The sequence below is a fragment of the Oncorhynchus mykiss genome, chromosome 9, assembly GCF_057628025.1.
Source record: "Oncorhynchus mykiss isolate SJ-2025 chromosome 9, ASM5762802v1, whole genome shotgun sequence".
Classification (NCBI taxonomy): Eukaryota; Metazoa; Chordata; class Actinopteri; order Salmoniformes; family Salmonidae; genus Oncorhynchus; species Oncorhynchus mykiss.
This window is the reverse complement of record NC_143030.1, coordinates 72011403-72027808: the sequence shown is the minus strand read 5'-3', so window position 1 is coordinate 72027808 and position 16406 is coordinate 72011403. Positions and strand designations below refer to the sequence as shown.

The 16406-nt window shown below is 42.6% G+C and overlaps 2 protein-coding genes across 7 annotated transcripts in view; both read left to right on the top strand.

The window, feature by feature from the left end:
- The window catches only part of LOC110532715 (uncharacterized), an 88349-nt gene extending 77059 nt beyond the window's left edge, over positions 1-11290 (top strand). For 3 of the 5 annotated variants that reach the window (XM_090185293.1, XM_090185292.1, XM_090185295.1), the window contains 6 exons: positions 2158-2237; positions 2495-2835; positions 3156-3388; positions 4714-4809; positions 4899-5074; positions 6393-11290. In XM_090185293.1, coding sequence (XP_090041419.1) covers positions 2158-2237; positions 2495-2835; positions 3156-3388; positions 4714-4809; positions 4899-5074; positions 6393-7019 — 1553 coding nt within the window. In that variant the 3' untranslated portion in view covers positions 7020-11290. Of the gene's footprint in view, positions 1-2157; positions 2238-2494; positions 2836-3155; positions 3389-4713; positions 4810-4898; positions 5075-6392 lie in introns of those variants that run through there. The other 2 variants (XR_016483412.1, XR_016483413.1) reach the window with 2 other exon arrangements.
- Positions 11291-11847: 557 nt separating this feature from the next.
- Positions 11848-16406, top strand: part of LOC110532714 (histone lysine demethylase PHF8) — a 32072-nt gene continuing 27513 nt past the window's right edge. The window contains exons 1-4 of one of the 2 annotated variants that reach the window (XM_021616814.3): positions 11848-12495; positions 13319-13670; positions 13776-13861; positions 14177-14306. In XM_021616814.3, coding sequence (XP_021472489.3) covers positions 13573-13670; positions 13776-13861; positions 14177-14306 — 314 coding nt within the window. In that variant the 5' untranslated portion in view covers positions 11848-12495; positions 13319-13572. The remainder of the gene's footprint in view (positions 12496-13318; positions 13671-13775; positions 13862-14176; positions 14307-16406) is intronic. The other variant, XM_090185300.1, reaches the window with a different exon arrangement.

The following is a 16406-nucleotide window of genomic DNA, read 5'->3' as shown; positions in this document are numbered from 1 at the left end:
GAGAGAGAATGGATGTGTGTGGGTGGGTGAGAGAGAATGGATGTGTGTGGGAGAGAGAGAGAGAATGGATGTGTGTGGGTGGGTGAGAGAGAATGGATGTGTGTGGGTGGGAGAGAGAATGGATGTGTGTGGGAGAGAGAGAATGGATGTGTGTGTGTGGGAGAGAGAATGGATGTGTGTGGGTGGGAGAGAGAATGGATGTGTGTGGGTGGGAGAGAGAATGGATGTGTGTGGGTGGGAGAGAGAGAATGGATGTGTGTGGGTGGGAGAGAGAGAATGGATGTATGTGGGTGGGAGAGAGAGAATGGGTGTGTGTGGGTGGGTGAGAGAGAATGGATGTGTGTGGGTGGGAGAGAGAATGGATGTGTGTGGGAGAGAGAGAATGGATGTGTGTGGGTGGGTGGGTGAGAGAATGGATGTGTGTGGGTGGGAGAGAGAGAATGGATGTGTGTGGGTGGGAGAGAGAATGGATATGTGTGGGTGGGAGAGAGAATGGATGTGTGTGGGTGGGAGAGAGAGAATGGATGTGTGTGGGTGGGTGAGAGAGAATGGATGTGTGTGGGTGGGAGAGAGAATGGATGTGTGTGGGTGGGTGAGAAAATGGATGTGTGTGGGTGGGTGAGAGAGAATGGATGTGTGTGGGAGAGAGAGAATGGATGTGTGTGGGTGGGTGGGAGAGAGAGAATGGATGTGGGTGGGTGGGTGAGAGAGAATGGATGTGTGTGGGTGGGAGAGAGAATGGATGTGTGTGGATGGGAGAGAGAGAATGGATGTGTGTGGGTGGGAGAGAGAATGGATGTGTGTGGGTGGGAGAGAGAATGGATCTGTGTGGGTGGGAGAGAGAGAATGGATGTGTGTGGGTGGGAGAGAGAATGGATGTGTGTGGGTGGGTGAGAGAATGGATGTGTGTGGGTGGGTGAGAGAGAATGGATGTGTGTGGGTGAGAGAGAATGGATGTGTGGGTGGGAGAGAGAATGGATGTGTGTGGGAGAGAGAGAATGGATGTGTGTGGGTGGGTGGGAGAGAGAGAATGGATGTGGGTGGGTGGGTGAGAGAATGGATGTGTGTGGGTGGGAGAGAGAGAATGGATGTGTGTGGGTGGGAGAGAGAATGGATGTGTGTGGGTGGGAGAGAGAATGGATGTGTGTGGGTGGGAGAGAGAGAATGGATGTGTGTGGGTGGGAGAGAGAGAATGGATGTGTGTGGGTGGGAGAGAGAATGGATGTGTGTGGGTGGGAGAGAGAGAATGGATGTGTGTGGGTGGGAGAGAGAGAATGGATGTGTGTGGGTGGGAGAGAGAATGGATGTGTGTGGGTGGGTGAGAGAGAATGGATGTGTGTGGGTGGGAGAGAGAATGGATGTGTGTGGGTGGGTGAGAGAATGGATGTGTGTGGGTGGGAGAGAGAATGGATGTGTGTGGGTGGGAGAGAGAATGGATGTGTGTGGGTGGGTGAGAGAATGGATGTGTGTGGGTGGGTGGGGATAAACTGATGCATATGTTGAACTAACTGACCCCTCCCCTAAAATAGATTAATATTTTCTGTTATGATTAATCAATAATCTACCACACTTCCCCACATCCCATAACATGTCATGCTTATTTAAGCATGATTTTGTTGTAGATGTACTGTATCTTTAGTTGAACTTTTTGTTTATTCCTGTCGCTGTAATAAAAGGACAGAAAAGCATTGTAAAAATACTATAGTTTTCTAAATCAACGTAATGTACGCACACTTTCCCATAGTCATGTATGTACTGTTAGCTTGTATACAATGCATGCAGTCACAGGGTGGTGTGCTGATGCTGATGGGATGTCGTGTGATTCAATGATTTTTAACTCTGTTCTTCTGTGTTTGTGGTGTCTGTGTGTCCATGTCTTATCTCTGTGCTGGTCGGTGTGTCCCTTTTTGTGTGTGTTTGTCTCTGTGGCTCTACCTTGTCCTCACTCATGTGAATGTCTGTCTCTATGCCTGTCTCTGTGTTCTTGTCTCTCTGTGTTCTTGTCTCTCTGTGTTCTTGTCTCTCTGTGTTCTTGTCTCTCTGTGTCCTTGTCTCTCTGTGTTCTTGTCTCTCTGTGTTCTTGTCTCTCTGTGTTCTTGTCTCTCTGTGTATTCTCTTTCTCTTCCCCTTGTTTTTCATTCACACTCTTTTTAATAGATGGTCACTCTAGAGGCAGCCAGGCAGTCAGAGAGGGAGCTTCCTCCAACCCTACCCACTCACTCAAGGGACGATTTCGGGTACGGCCCATCCAGAAAAAAAAACTAGCCCCCTAGAAAATAGATCTGAAAGGATTAGATAGGTATAAGAATTATGGTAAAATATCCACCCAGTGTACGAGGGGACAAAATACCTACTACCATGTCTAACCAATTATTTCAGATCTATGAGTTGCCTAGAACTTTCTGATAATCCTGAAAATCCCTTCCTGTTTAAATATCAGAATACACTGGTGAGGGAGGAACACAATCAAAGTTAATGACTCACATTTCTCCAGGTCACCGCAGTGCCCCAGCTCCCCGAGGCCTCTCCCCCCAAAGAGGCAGCCTCCGGTATAGGCAGCAGTCACAGGAAAGTGGGGCGCTTCTCTGTCACCCAAACGAAGGCCCAAAGAGAGGAGAAAGAGCTAACAGACAGCTCCCCTGTGTCTCCTGACCTGGAGAGAGAAAGGAGGAGGGCCCGAGGGAAAGAGGGAGAGGAAGGGAAGAAGAATGCAGCACTGAGCCACCCACCCCGAGGACATGGGCATGGTCACTCACCCCTAGGCAGTAGTGATGATGAGGAGAGTGAAATGGGGGATGAAGACCTGAGGAAGGAGCTGCACAAGATGAGAGAGAAGTGAGACATGGAGGGGACAAGGAAAGATTAGATTATAATGAACCCAATCAAGAAAGAAAGAAACTGAAGTATCTACTGAATTCACCTTTTTCCCATTTTGACTAACCAATTTGTATTCTCTTCCTCCCTCCCACTCCACTTCATCCCTGCCTGCCTATATTCTCAAATGTCCTCACTTTTTCCTCCTCAATTATTTCTGTCTCTCTATTCTGTCTCTCTTTCATTAATGATCTCCCAAACTCCATTCGGTTAATTTCCCTTCCTCCCTCCTCCCTTTCTCCCCTTCCTCTTTCCTCTCCCTGTGTTCTACCTCTTGCCAGACACATCAAGGAGGTGGTGTCCCTGCAAGCTCAGCAGAACACAGAGCTCCAGGAGCTGTACAAACAGCTCCGCTCCCTCCAAGAGCACCGGCCGACCCTGCCTCTGCCCTGCACCCCAACCCTCCCCTCGGGAGCGCCAGCCCTCTCCCCCCGCAGGCCCCGCACGGCCAAAGCCAAGCTCCGGCCCAGACCCCACTCCCACATAGACAACAATGGAGTCACTGGTCACCCTGGTAACCAATCACTCTTCCTGGGTCTACTTTTGGTCTTTCAATCTCGATCTCCTTGTATTTTTCTCTCTCTCCATTCTCTACACACAACACCCCATAATGACAACGCAAAAACAGGTTTTTAGATATTTTTTCTCATGTATTAAGAAATGTAAAACAGAAATACTTAATTTACGTAAATATTCAGACCCTTTGCTATGAGACTTGAAATTTAGTTCAGGTGCATCCTGTTTCCATTGATCATCCTTGAGATGTTTCTACAAGTCCATCTGTGGACATGATATGATCTGGAAAGTCACACTCCTGTCTATATAATATCCCACAGTTGACAGTGCATGTCAGAGCAAAAACCAAGCCATGAGGTCGAAGGAATTGTCCATAGAGCTCTGAGACAGGATTGTGTCGAGGCACAGATCTGGGAAAGGCAGTTAACCCACTGTTACCTGGTATGCCGTCATTGTAAATTTGAATTTGTTCTTAACTGACTTGCCGAGTTAAATAAAGGTAAAAATAAAAACAAATAAAAAAATGGAGTTTGCCTAAAGGCACCTAAAGGACTCTCAGACCATGAGAAACAAGATTATCTGGTCTGATGAAACCAAGATTGCACTCTTTGGTCTGAATGCCAAGCGTCATGTCTGAAGGAAACCTGGCACCATCCCTACGGTGAAGCATGGTGGTGGCAGCATTATGCAGTGGGGATGTTTTTCAGCGGCAGGTACTGGGAGTCTAGGATCGAGACAAAGATGAATGGAGCAAAGTACAGAGAGATCCTTGATGAAAGCCTGCTCCAGGTCGCTCAGGACCTCAGACTGGGGCAAAGGTTCACCTTCCATCAAGACAATGACCCTAAGCACACAGCCAATACAACGTATGAGTGTTTGATCAGCTTTCGAACCCAATCGAACATCTCTGAAGAGACCTGAAAATAGCTGCGCAGCAACGCTCCCCATCCAACCTGACAGAGCTTGAGAGATCTGCAGAGAACAATAGGAGAAACTCCAGGTGTGCCAAGATTTTAGTGTCATACCCAAGAAGACTCAAGGCTGTAATGCTGCCAAAGGTGCTTCAACAAACTACTGAGTAAAGGGTCTGAAATCTTATGTAAATGTGATATTTCCATATATTTAAAAAAATAAACTAGCAAACATTTCTACAAACTTGTTTTTGTCATTAAGGGGTATTGTGTGTAGATTGATGAGGGGGGAAAAACAATGTAATAACTTTTTGAATAAGGCTGTAACGAAGCAGAATGTGTAAAACGTCAAGGGATCTGAATAGTTTCCAAAGGCACTGTGATATCTGACTGTCTGTTGTATCTCGTGAAGGTATCCAGCAGTCCAGTAGTTTTTCAGGCGGAGAACAGAGCAGACTACCACCGTACTGCAACCCAGAACACACCAACCTACTGACTACTAAAAGAGGTAAGTAAAGGTTTCACCAAAACATAAGACTATTCCTCTTCCTCTGAATAAAGTGTTTGATTGAATATCTTCCCTTTTTCTTTTCTCAGACCACAGTCCTCCCTCCCAAGGTGCCAGGAAGAGCACGTTCACAGATGACTTGCACAGACTGCTTGATGATTGGACGAAGGAGACAGTGGGTCCCACCCATCCCAAGCCCTCGCTCAATCAGATCAAGCAGATTCAGCAGGTGCAGGAGTTGAGAGGCTGGCCACAGCCCACAGAGGTAAAGTACAAGGTCCACCCACTTGTGACCTATACGTACAGTTGGTGTACAATTCAGTCTATGACTGCAAGCTACCAATAACTACTACTACTACTGTTGTTACTACTGCTACTGTTACTACTACTACTACTGTTGTTACTACTACTACTGTTATTACTACTACTACTGTTATTACTACTACTACTACTGTTACTACTACTACTACTACTGTTGTTACTACTACTACTACTGTTACTACTACTACTACTGTTACTACTAATACTACCTCATGAGTCAGAAAAATGTTTTAAGTCTAATAAATCCATTTAATATAGCCATCATAATAAAATCCATTGTTTCTTTAGTTGTGATAGGCCTATAAACCTGGGAATGTCTTAGAAATCAAATCATAAGAGCTACATGATACAACTCTATATTGAGGATTTGGAAAAAGTTGCAAAAAAAGGCATGCACTCTGATCCTTGCACTTCAAGCAGCGAGAGAGAGACAATTGCATTGATGCTCTGTTGTGTAGCAAGAAAGTTGGTGGATATCAAATCAATTTTAGATGAAATTAAAATTGCGGAATTAAAAGTGAAATGAGAAAGAAAGGCTACAATGACAAAAAGCCAACAGTTAGGATGCTATTTACACTATAATCTGAATGGAGTTATTGTTATGTTTAGGCTAACTGTAGGACAGTGAGAAGCGCAGTAACATTATGGCTAGCCTCAATTAGTTTATTATATCTCGGTTTGATGCAGTCAGACAGGTAATATGTAATCGGATTGGGACGATAAGTTACTAGCAATAAGTCAGTCTAGCGCGAGATAACAGTGGTTACGGTCTCTCCCTTCGTGCTGCGGTGCTCCGAGCCTTTTAATAAAGTAGCAAACCATTGGCTTTTCTGCTGCTTCCCTCACTCGGATCGGACCGGTTGTCCTTTAGATCCTTTTGGAACAGGTTTTAAAAATGCATATCGAGTCCGGGGCTTTCCCATGTCTATTTCGGAACGGAAACTCTACCTCCCATCACTATTTGTCCTCATCATTCAGATTATTCAATTTCAATCATGATGTGTTTAGAGACTGATTAGAGGAACAATAGAGTGCTTATTACCAGGCCATTAGCAAGTTTGGTAGGCTACTCATCAGCACCATTCATTTGCAGTTTTGGACTGGGATTACAGTGACCAACGGTCATAGGCAATTTGACTGCCGTCATGACTCGTGACTGCCTGTGTGGCGGTAATACGGTCACCGCAAAAGCCCTAGTTATTACATACATTATAATGGTATGCTTGGTGCTCATTAGTGTGTCTTGGCTGTCATCTTTCCAGGTGGCTCCTCCAGGTTGGTTCCCTGTGGCACCACTGAACCCCCAGGCCTCCCCAGCCCCAGCTCAGTACACTGCTGGGGGGAGCCAGTGGAGCGGGGTGGGGGGACCACCAGGTTCACAGCAACAACAACAACAAACGCACATGCCTCAAGTCCCACAGCTGCAGCAAAGTTTACATCTCCAGCAAGCCCAGCCTCCTCACCCATTACAGATACAGCCCTTTCAGCAATCACCTCTATGCCTAGAACAACAGCCCCTAATCCAGACTCCACTACTGTCTCAGTCCCTGGCTCCTGTACAGCCACAGACTGGGCAACAACAGATACCCAAGCAGCCCAATGTAGGTGTAGGAGCCTCACCACAGAATCAGAATCAACCTCTGTTGCCTTCCCAGATACCCCAAATGGCCCCGTCATCTGAGCTGGCCCTAGCGCAGCCTGGGTGTCTGATTCCTGGGTCTAGCGCAACCGAGGTGGTGGGAACCATAGACACTGGACCTGCTGCTGCCACCAGTGTCCCCGGAGGGACATTCTGCTCCTCGTCCTGCTGCTCTGCTACTGCTCAACCATCCAGTGCCAAACTTCACCCCACGCCCCCAACCTCAACTCTTCCTCTGGGACAGCAGTGAAATGAAGAAAATAAAAAAAGGGAAGAGTGATGTCGATTATGATGGAACGAGGGAAGGAGAAAAAAGATGGAGAGTGTGTATGTTATGAGAGGTAAATGTCTGAGAATGAGAAAATGGACGCCAGTGGGTTTGTAAAGTTGAGATGGGGAGTGAATGAGAGAGATGGTTGAGTCTATGTAGAGTATGTAGAGTAGAGTATGTACAGACAGAGGGGAAATTTGGAACTCTGGTGGGGTTATTGTTGTGTTTGAGTGTTGAGATGTACAAACTTGCGTAACGTTTGTGTGTGTATTTGTGTGTGTGTGTTTGTGTTGCCATTGATTTTCTCAATACATATCTCTTGTGTGTTTTGACACCAAGTAACAGTCATGTTATTTTTTTAAATCCAACTAATTTGGACCCTGAACTCTGCTCCCAAGCAGAGACATGAAGGAACACAAACATTATGACATTATTATTGTATTTTTTATTTGTCAATGCTTACTTATATTGAAAAGGACTATGGATTTTAGAAGTGCAATTACTAACTGTCATCTAAATGTTATCATCCTGTATTGTTTGTAAGGCATTTAACAAAATATTTTTGTAGAAGCACGTTGACAACAATCAACCAGACATTTACAAGCCAATACAGTGAGCCAACATCTTACATGAACATAGCACAAATGTTTCAACTGGCTCCCAATGAGACGTAAAGCAGTTACAACAACAGCATGTTACAGTAACACCACAGAGCATGGTAATAATGGTGCTACCTGGCTATTATCACTACCACAATGTCACTAAGCATACTGTTGTACGGTGTAGTGCACTGGCAAGGCATGTACTTTGTGTATTGTTATATTTTACATTGATAAGTTGTGGTAACAACTAGGTTAGAAGATTTAAAATAACACGTTGATGAGTAACATGATTAAATTCTGATCAATTGATTTCCTTAATACACTGAAAATTTGATTTAATTGATGAATATGTTCAGTGGGTTTTCATTTAAATCTTACTGAATAAACACTCATCGAGACTAAAACTGCATGATCTTACGGCTACAACATACCTTGACTTGCCTGACTTTTGTGCAATCTACTTACATATGTGCTTTTATATATATATATATATATATATATATATATATATATATATATATATATATATATACATATATCACGTCTGCTGCTGTGCACAACAGAAAACTCTGAGGTAAATTATTGATCAGGAATAAATCAATGTTTTATTTGAGCTAAAATAAAAACATTTGTTTTAGATAAATGTGTTATTTCCTCTACCAGTCTCAGCCCTGCATATTGAAGGTGTCATCCAAGGAAAACAATGATGAGAAAACAAACAAAATGCCAAGTCATTTCATGGTAATGGAGAGCACATGTAAATGTATAGGGGCTGTTCTCATATTGCCTTTTGGAATTATTACTTTACTGTGTGTGTGACTGTGCACCAAAAACGTGGACTATGTACACGAAGTGCTATAGTTTCTAAACGGTTCACCCTATATGATGAAAATACCCTCAGATTAAAGCCGACGGTCTGCACTTTAACCGCATACTAATTGTATCATTTCCAATCCAAAGTGCTGGAGTACAGAGACAAAACAATACATCATGTGTCACTGTCTCAATACTTTTAGAGCTCACTGTATGAGACAGACTGCTTCATAGTGAATTGAAAACTCACCCTAAAACTACTGAAAGTGGAAGGCCGAAAACAAAACATTGACATTTCTATTGGGGAGCTAAAACAGTTTGTGCTTACGCTTATGGTTGTTCAAATAGTAAAACCGTTACAAATTGCATATGAATATAGAGTTTAACATAATGGTTTTCAGTATTTGTTGTTTTTTTATGAGTTTTTTTATGAGACAACCCACATTTTCACAGTAATATAGTTGCTGATTATTAGTGGAGTGGAGGAAGTGCTGTCAAGTCAACACTAACATGTTGACAATATGTCACAGCTTAATGATATTCATGAAAAGGAAATGTGGAACTCACCCTTTCCTGAAGTGTTACCAAAATGTAATCTAAAAGAAGAAAATATTATTTTTGTATTTTGAAATGGGGTTGTACAAAATGTAAAATTGTGTTCTTCTGATCAACATTTAAAATCTGAGGTTATCTGATACTAGAAAACATTGGTTCTCATCTCTGTTGATGGAGTCCCCCCCCATGCATATATTACAGCGAGGGAAAAAAGTATTTGATCCCCTGCTGATTTTGTATGTTTGCCCACTGACAAAGAAATGATCAGTCTATAATTGTAATGGTAGGTTTATTTGAACAGTGAGAGACAGAATAACAACCAAAAAATCCTGAAAAACGCATGTCAAAAAATGTTATAAATTGATTTGCATTTTAATGAGGGAAATAAGTATTTGACCCCCTCTCAATCAGAAAGATTTCTGGCTTCCAGGTGTCTTTTATACAGGTAACAAACTGAGATTAGGAGCACACTCTTAAAGGGAGTGCTCCTAATCTCAGTTTGTTACCTGTATAAAAGACACCTGTCCACAGAAGCAATCAATCAATCAGATTCCAAACTCTCCACCATGGCCAAGACCAAAGAGCTCTCCAAGGAAATCAGGGACAAGATTGTAGACCTACACAAGGCTGGAATGGGCTACAAGAACATCGCCAAGCAGCTTGGTGAGAATGTGACAACAGTTGGTGCGATTATTTGCAAATGGAAGAAACACAAAAGAACTGTCAATCTCCTTCGGCCTGGGGCTCCATACAAGATCTCACCTCGTGGAGTTGCAATAATCATGAGAACGGTGAGGAATCAGCCCAGAACTACACGGGAGGATCTTATCAATGATCTCAAGGCAGCTGGGACCATAGTCACCAAGAAACCAATTGGTAACACACTACGCCATGAAGGACTGAAATCCTGCAGCGCCCGCAAGGTCCCCCTGCTCAAGAAAGCACATATACATGCCCGTCTGAAGTTTGCCAATGAACATCTGAATAATTCAGAGGACAACTGGGTGAAAGTGTTGTGGTCAGATGAGACCAAAATGGAGCTCTTTGGCATCAACTCAACTCGCCGTATTTGGAGGAAGAGGAATGCTGCCTACGACCCCAAGAACACCATCCCCACCGTCAAACATGGAGGTGGAAACATTATGCTCTGGGGGTGTTTTTCTGTTAAGGGGACAGGACAACTTCACCGCATCAAAGGGACGATGGACGGGGCCATGTACCGTCAAATCTTGGGTGAGAACCTCCTTCTCTCAGCCAGGGCATTGAAAATGGGTCGTGGATGGGTATTCCAGCATGACAATGACCCAAAACACACAGCCAAGGCAACAAAGGAGTAGCTCAAGAAGAAGCACATTAAGGTCCTGGAGTGGCCTAGCCAGTCTCCAGACCTTAATCCCATAGAAAATCTGTGGAGGGAGCTGAAGGTTCGAGTTTCCAAACGTCAGCCTCGAAACCTTAATGACTTGGAGAAGATCTGCAAAGAGGAGTGGGACAAAATACCTCCTGAGATGTGTGCAAATCTGGTGGCCAACTACAAGAAACGTCTGACCTCTGTGATTGCCAACAAAGGTTTTGCCACCAAGTACTAAGTCATCTTTTACAGAGGGGTCAAATACTTATTTCCCTCATTAAAATGCAAATCAATTTATAACATTTTTGACATGTGTTTTTCTGGATTTTTTGGTCGTTATTCTGTCTCTCACTGTTCAAATAAACCTACCATTAAAATGATTGACTGATCATTTCTTTGTTGTTATTCTGTCTCTCACTGTTCAAATAAACCTACCATTAAAATGATTGACTGATCATTTCTTTGTCAGTGGGCAAATGTACAAAATCAGCAGGGGATCAAATACTTTTTTCCCTCACTGTATGTTCATCTTAGACTATGTGTTGAAACAGAGCTACATCATGTTTCAATTACGAGAGGTTTTGTCAGCGTGGATATAATCATAGAGATATCTCAACTTGTTTTATCTCTATGGTAATATTGTCTTACATTTCACATCTTGACTCACTGGACAAACAACAAAACATTATCAAGGGGCAGGCCTAGACTATCTATAGGCCATTAGGATCTTCTATATGACACATATTTGAGTGTCCAGATATTACACTAGATTCGGAACCAATGATTTATAAAGATATTTAAACAGAAAAACATATCAATGTATGTTGCTGGTGATTTAGCCTCTGTAAAATGTTAACTAATTTAATTGTTGATTTTATTTATGTTTTGTAACTAATCAAAATAAATGGTGTTAAACATCAAACTGTTAATGGCATTTTGTTGCTTATTCTATTGGACCCACACCTGTCCTCAATTTCCCCAGTCTTTTCATTATATGGTTGAAATAATGTATTTTATTACAGACCTAGGTGGATAGGGTGTAATAGCTGCTTGTTAGGGTTATTACAGTTGAATGATTACCTCCCTGTAATGTAAATATTGTTTCATTTTGTCGGCCTACATCACATATTATCCATTATATTGAACAGATACTGTAGAGGCCGCTCCAACAATGAAAATAAATGTCTTCAAAAATGGAAGGCATTTGGGAGGAGGAAAGATCAGGTGGGACTATTCCAGCCAATGACAGGGCAGATACGCGTGCGAACAACAGGCACAACGGTGTCCACTAGTTACCACAAGCACAAAGTCAAATGGGCTATATCGTAAGAATTCATGAAAACAAAAATGTGCTTTTTGGTCTTAATTTAAGATTAGGGTTAGCCATAAGGTTAGCAGTGTGGTTAAGGTTAGATTTAAAAGCACATTTTAAGAGGATACATTGTGGAAGTAGGCGGGGTTTTACTTTGTGGCCGTGGTAACTAGTGACAACCAGGACCAACTCCGAAATGAAGTGTTTTTTCTCAAAGTTGCCGGGATATCACATATCCTACTTATATCGATACACTCATAACAACCTAATCATTACGAAACGTATATTCAATTAAATAAGCCACACGTAGCAAATAAGCCATTACATTTTTTGTTAACCAAATTCGAGACTCACTCATTGACCTCCATACAAAAATGCCCAGTTAGCGAAAAAACGCCACCTGCTGGGAGTAGACAGTTTTCGGGACCAGTTATGCCGCTCGCTTCGCCTCTTCCTCTCTGCCTACATTTGAAGGCCCCCTACTAGCACAACGTTATTGTTATTTCAACTGCAGACAGTCTCTTTGCGAGTGATTTGAAATGCCGTTGCTCCATCACAAATGTCTTTATGTTTTAGTTGTTTATAGTAACATTGCTCATGTAGTTGTATTTTAATCTATTCAAACCCTGCAATATATATTTGGTGACAAACTACACACCTGGACATAATTTGTGGCAAAAAAACCTATGCAGTAACGGAAATTTTAAAATACTTTTCGCTGCATAATAAGGCCTCATCGATCCTCGGCCTTTCGTACGGATTTTAACCGATTTCGAATGCTTGGCCGGCGGCCTCTGCAGCAACCAGACAATTCAAATCCCGGTAAGAAATGATTTCGGACCGATTTTCTGAACGTGCAACTTATATACAGCTACTCCAATACTTTTAGTTGTTGTCATGAACGTATATGAAATACTAGATATTAAACTATATAGATTAATACAGATTTATCCGATGATTAGCTAACGCGTTGCATACGTTAGCCAACGGTGGCTAGCCTTTTTCTGCTAGCAGCTAAGTTAGTGAATAAACAATAGTTCTAGTAGCCAAATACTGAAATGTGTTGTCTTGAATTGCAACTAACTAATATATATAGCTAGTCATTCAATACAAATTATTACCAGCTTGCTAGCTATCGGTAACGTTAAATTAACTGTACTTTTCGTTTGTTAGTTAACATTAGTTTACATCGCTAGCTAAGTTACTTAAGCCATTATTGTTAGCCAGGGTGCAATCTTTACGTAACGTTATGTAGCTAAGCTGCTAGCTACTGTTATTTTCCTACCTAGTACTAGCAAGCTAACGTTACTTAGCCAATAATGATGTTTGTCAGATTTTTAATTAAGATGTGAAAGCTGTCAGTTTGCAAGGCCTACCCCTCCCCATACGCCATGTTATTATTATTTAGCCAACTTTTGTAGCAATATTGTTTAATATGCATCTTGTTAGCTAGCTATATTTAGCTAATCGGGGGCTAGCTTGCTAGTCAAGACCCACTGCTAGCAAGCCAAGTATAACGTTAGTAGCTAACGAGAAACTTTGTTAGTAAGACTAGCCTATATTTCTTACCCTTAACCTAACACCCAAATCCCTGTATACGTTTTTAACAGATACGTTTGTGCTCTCTTTTCTACCCGTTCAACAGGTTCCTGACCATGGCCTGTACAGTGTGACAGGCACCTAGTCCCAGTGAAGTGAGACAACCGTTAACCTGTTACTGGCACTGCCCTGTGCTGCTTCAGTACCCTCACCTTTTTAACTATATATATTAAGCACTCAATGCAACCCTAACGTATTTCCAATTTAGACTATCACGTGTAGTGCTGTCCCATTCTCAGTAGATTTAGGGCTAACTGTCAGTCAGACACAGAGCAGTGCTAGTTCCCATACACTCCCAGTATGGCGTCGGTTCCAGTATACTGCCTGTGTCGCCTACCCTATGATGTCACACGCTTCATGATCGAGTGTGACATCTGTCAAGACTGGTTCCATGGAAGGTAAGTTATATTTCAGTGTCATCTTTACCCATTTCCAACTTTTTACAGTAGGCTAGTTGAGTAAATTGTTTTTGTTTATTGTGTACATTATTGTTTTTTGTTTAGTTGTGTTGGAGTGGAGGAAGACAAAGCAGCAGAGATTGACCTGTACCACTGCCCCAACTGTCAGGTCACCCATGGGCCCTCTGTCAGTAAGTCCCTCTTGTCACTTTCAATTTGATTTCCAGGCTGTCTTGTTATATTTTACATGCATTTCAGACCTGTTTGAATCTATTGCATCAGGTGTGCTAGTTCTGAATACTTTTAATTACGTGGAATGGCTGGGGGTACTCAAGGAGAGGTTTAGTAAACCCAGCTCTACAACCCAGCTCTACAGGAATGCACATGCCAATACACCTGCCAATACACATGCCATTTCCTCTGAGTCTTTGGCCTTCTGGTCTGCCTTTAGTAGTGTGGTTCTGGTTGTAATCCCAATCTGTTGTTGTCCCCTTTATGTTCTGCAGTGAGAAAGCGGCGTGGAGGAACCAAGCAGGCTGATGCTGTAGCCACTGGAGGAAGAGACACTTCTGGTCAACCGGTAAAGACTGGCACTCCACAGTTTGTCAGTGAGCTACGTAGCCGCACCTTCCCAAGGTAAACCTCCCATATTACATTATGTCTATACAGTACATGTTCATTCTCTTCCACACTGTCTTTATATCTACTATTTACATTTCCCTATAATCACCCCCTCCCAGAGGAAGAACCCAATCTGACACCTAAATTAATTCAAGCGTATAGCTTCTGCTTGCGTACATATATTTGTCTTACTTTTTAACTCGGCAGTGTTGGGAATGGGCTCGTTAGTAAACATTTCAATGTAAAGTCTACACCTGTTGTATTTGGAGCATGTGATCAGAAACATTTTAACATTTTAATTTTATTTGACATACAGTATAGTGTCTCAACTCTATCCGAGTGGTCCAGAATATGACCTTTTTAAATCTGCATTTTGTATTCAGTTAATGTATCATTGTGGAGTGACACTAATAATTATTTCTAGCTCTACAGTTCTGCCCTGGTTTTCTCCGTTGAAGTAATAATAATAAGACATTTCATTTGTAAAGTGCTTTTCTCACACCTGAGACTCTGACGAAAATAACAAATAAAATAGTCATTTTCTATAAAGCTCTGTTTTTAACTGTGCCTTAAACCAGGCCAGAAGCCCTGATAGTGTGCTGGAAGTGTGTTCCACAGCCAAAGAGTCACACAATTGAAAGCCCTGTCATCCATATCAAATTGTATTGGTCACATACACATGGTTAGCAGATGTTATTGTGAGTGTAGTGAAATGCTTATGCTATTAGATCTGACAGTGCAGCAGTATCTAACAGGTAATATCTAACAATTCCACTACAAAACTTACTCTTTAACAAATTCCACAACAAAACCTAATACACAATCTAGTAAAGGAATGAGATAAGAATATATAAATGTAAAAAATATATGGATGAGCAGTGACAGAGCGGCTAAGATGCAGTAGATAGCAAATAATAGATAGTGAAGGGTACGTTATATACATATGAGATGAGTAATGTAAGATATGTAAACATTATTGAAGTGGCATTATTAAAGTGACTAGTGTTCCATTTATTAAAGTGGCCAATGATATGACTGTAGGTAGGCAGCCGCTTCTTTGCTAGTGGTGGCTGTTTAACAATCTGATGACATTGACATAGAAGCTGTTTTTCAATCTCTCTGTCCCTGCTTTGATGCACCTGTACTGACCTCGCCTTCTGGATGATAGCGGGGTGAACAGGCAGTGGCTCGGGTGGTTATTGTCCTTGATGATCTTTTTTGCTTTCCTGTGACATCGGGTGTTGTCGGTGTCCTGGAGGGCAGGTAGTTTGCCCCGGTGATGCGTTGTGCAGACCACACCACCCTCTGGAGAGCCCTGCGATTGTGGGCGGTTTGTGGGCGGTGCAGTCGCCGTACCAGGCGGTGATACAGCCCAACAGGATGCTCTCAATTGTGCATCTGTATAAGTTAGTGAGGGTTTTTGGAGACGAGCTACATTTTTTCAGGCTCCTGAGGTTGAAGAGGCGCTATTGCGTGTGTGTTCAGTGTCCAGTCTGCTGTGAGGCTGCTGAAGGGAGATGGACCTGGATGAACGAAGGGTGTGTGTGGGGAAGGAGGGTAGGATGAGGTCAGGCAGGTACTTGGGTCCAGAGTTGTGGATAGCTTGGTTGGTGTGAACCAGAATTTTAAAGTCAACGCGTGAGCATATGAGGAGCCAGTGGGTAGGTGTGGGTAGGAAACGTGCAGCACAGTTCTGGACATATTGTAGCCTTAGGCACTTGGCAGATGTGCCAACAAACAGGGCGTTATGATAATCCAGACGGGATGAGATGAAGGCGTGGATGAGTTGCTCAGCTTCAGGCTGTGACGTCATAGGTCTAACGTGGCAATGTTCCGTAGACGGAAACACACTTGATGTGGGTAGAATTTTGCATCATAATACCATGACATCCACATTGAGTTTACTGTCAAATTGTGCGCATGTTGATTTTGTCCATCCGCACCAGACGCCTTCATGATATAAAAGTTAAAATACCAAAACCAACTGTTAACCAGCTATATTAATTTGGGGACAGATCGAAACACATGGACATTTAGCTAGCTTGTTATTGCTTGTTGTTGCGGCAATACCAGTTTCTTTAGCTAATCCACTCACTGTACTCATGTGCCAAAGAG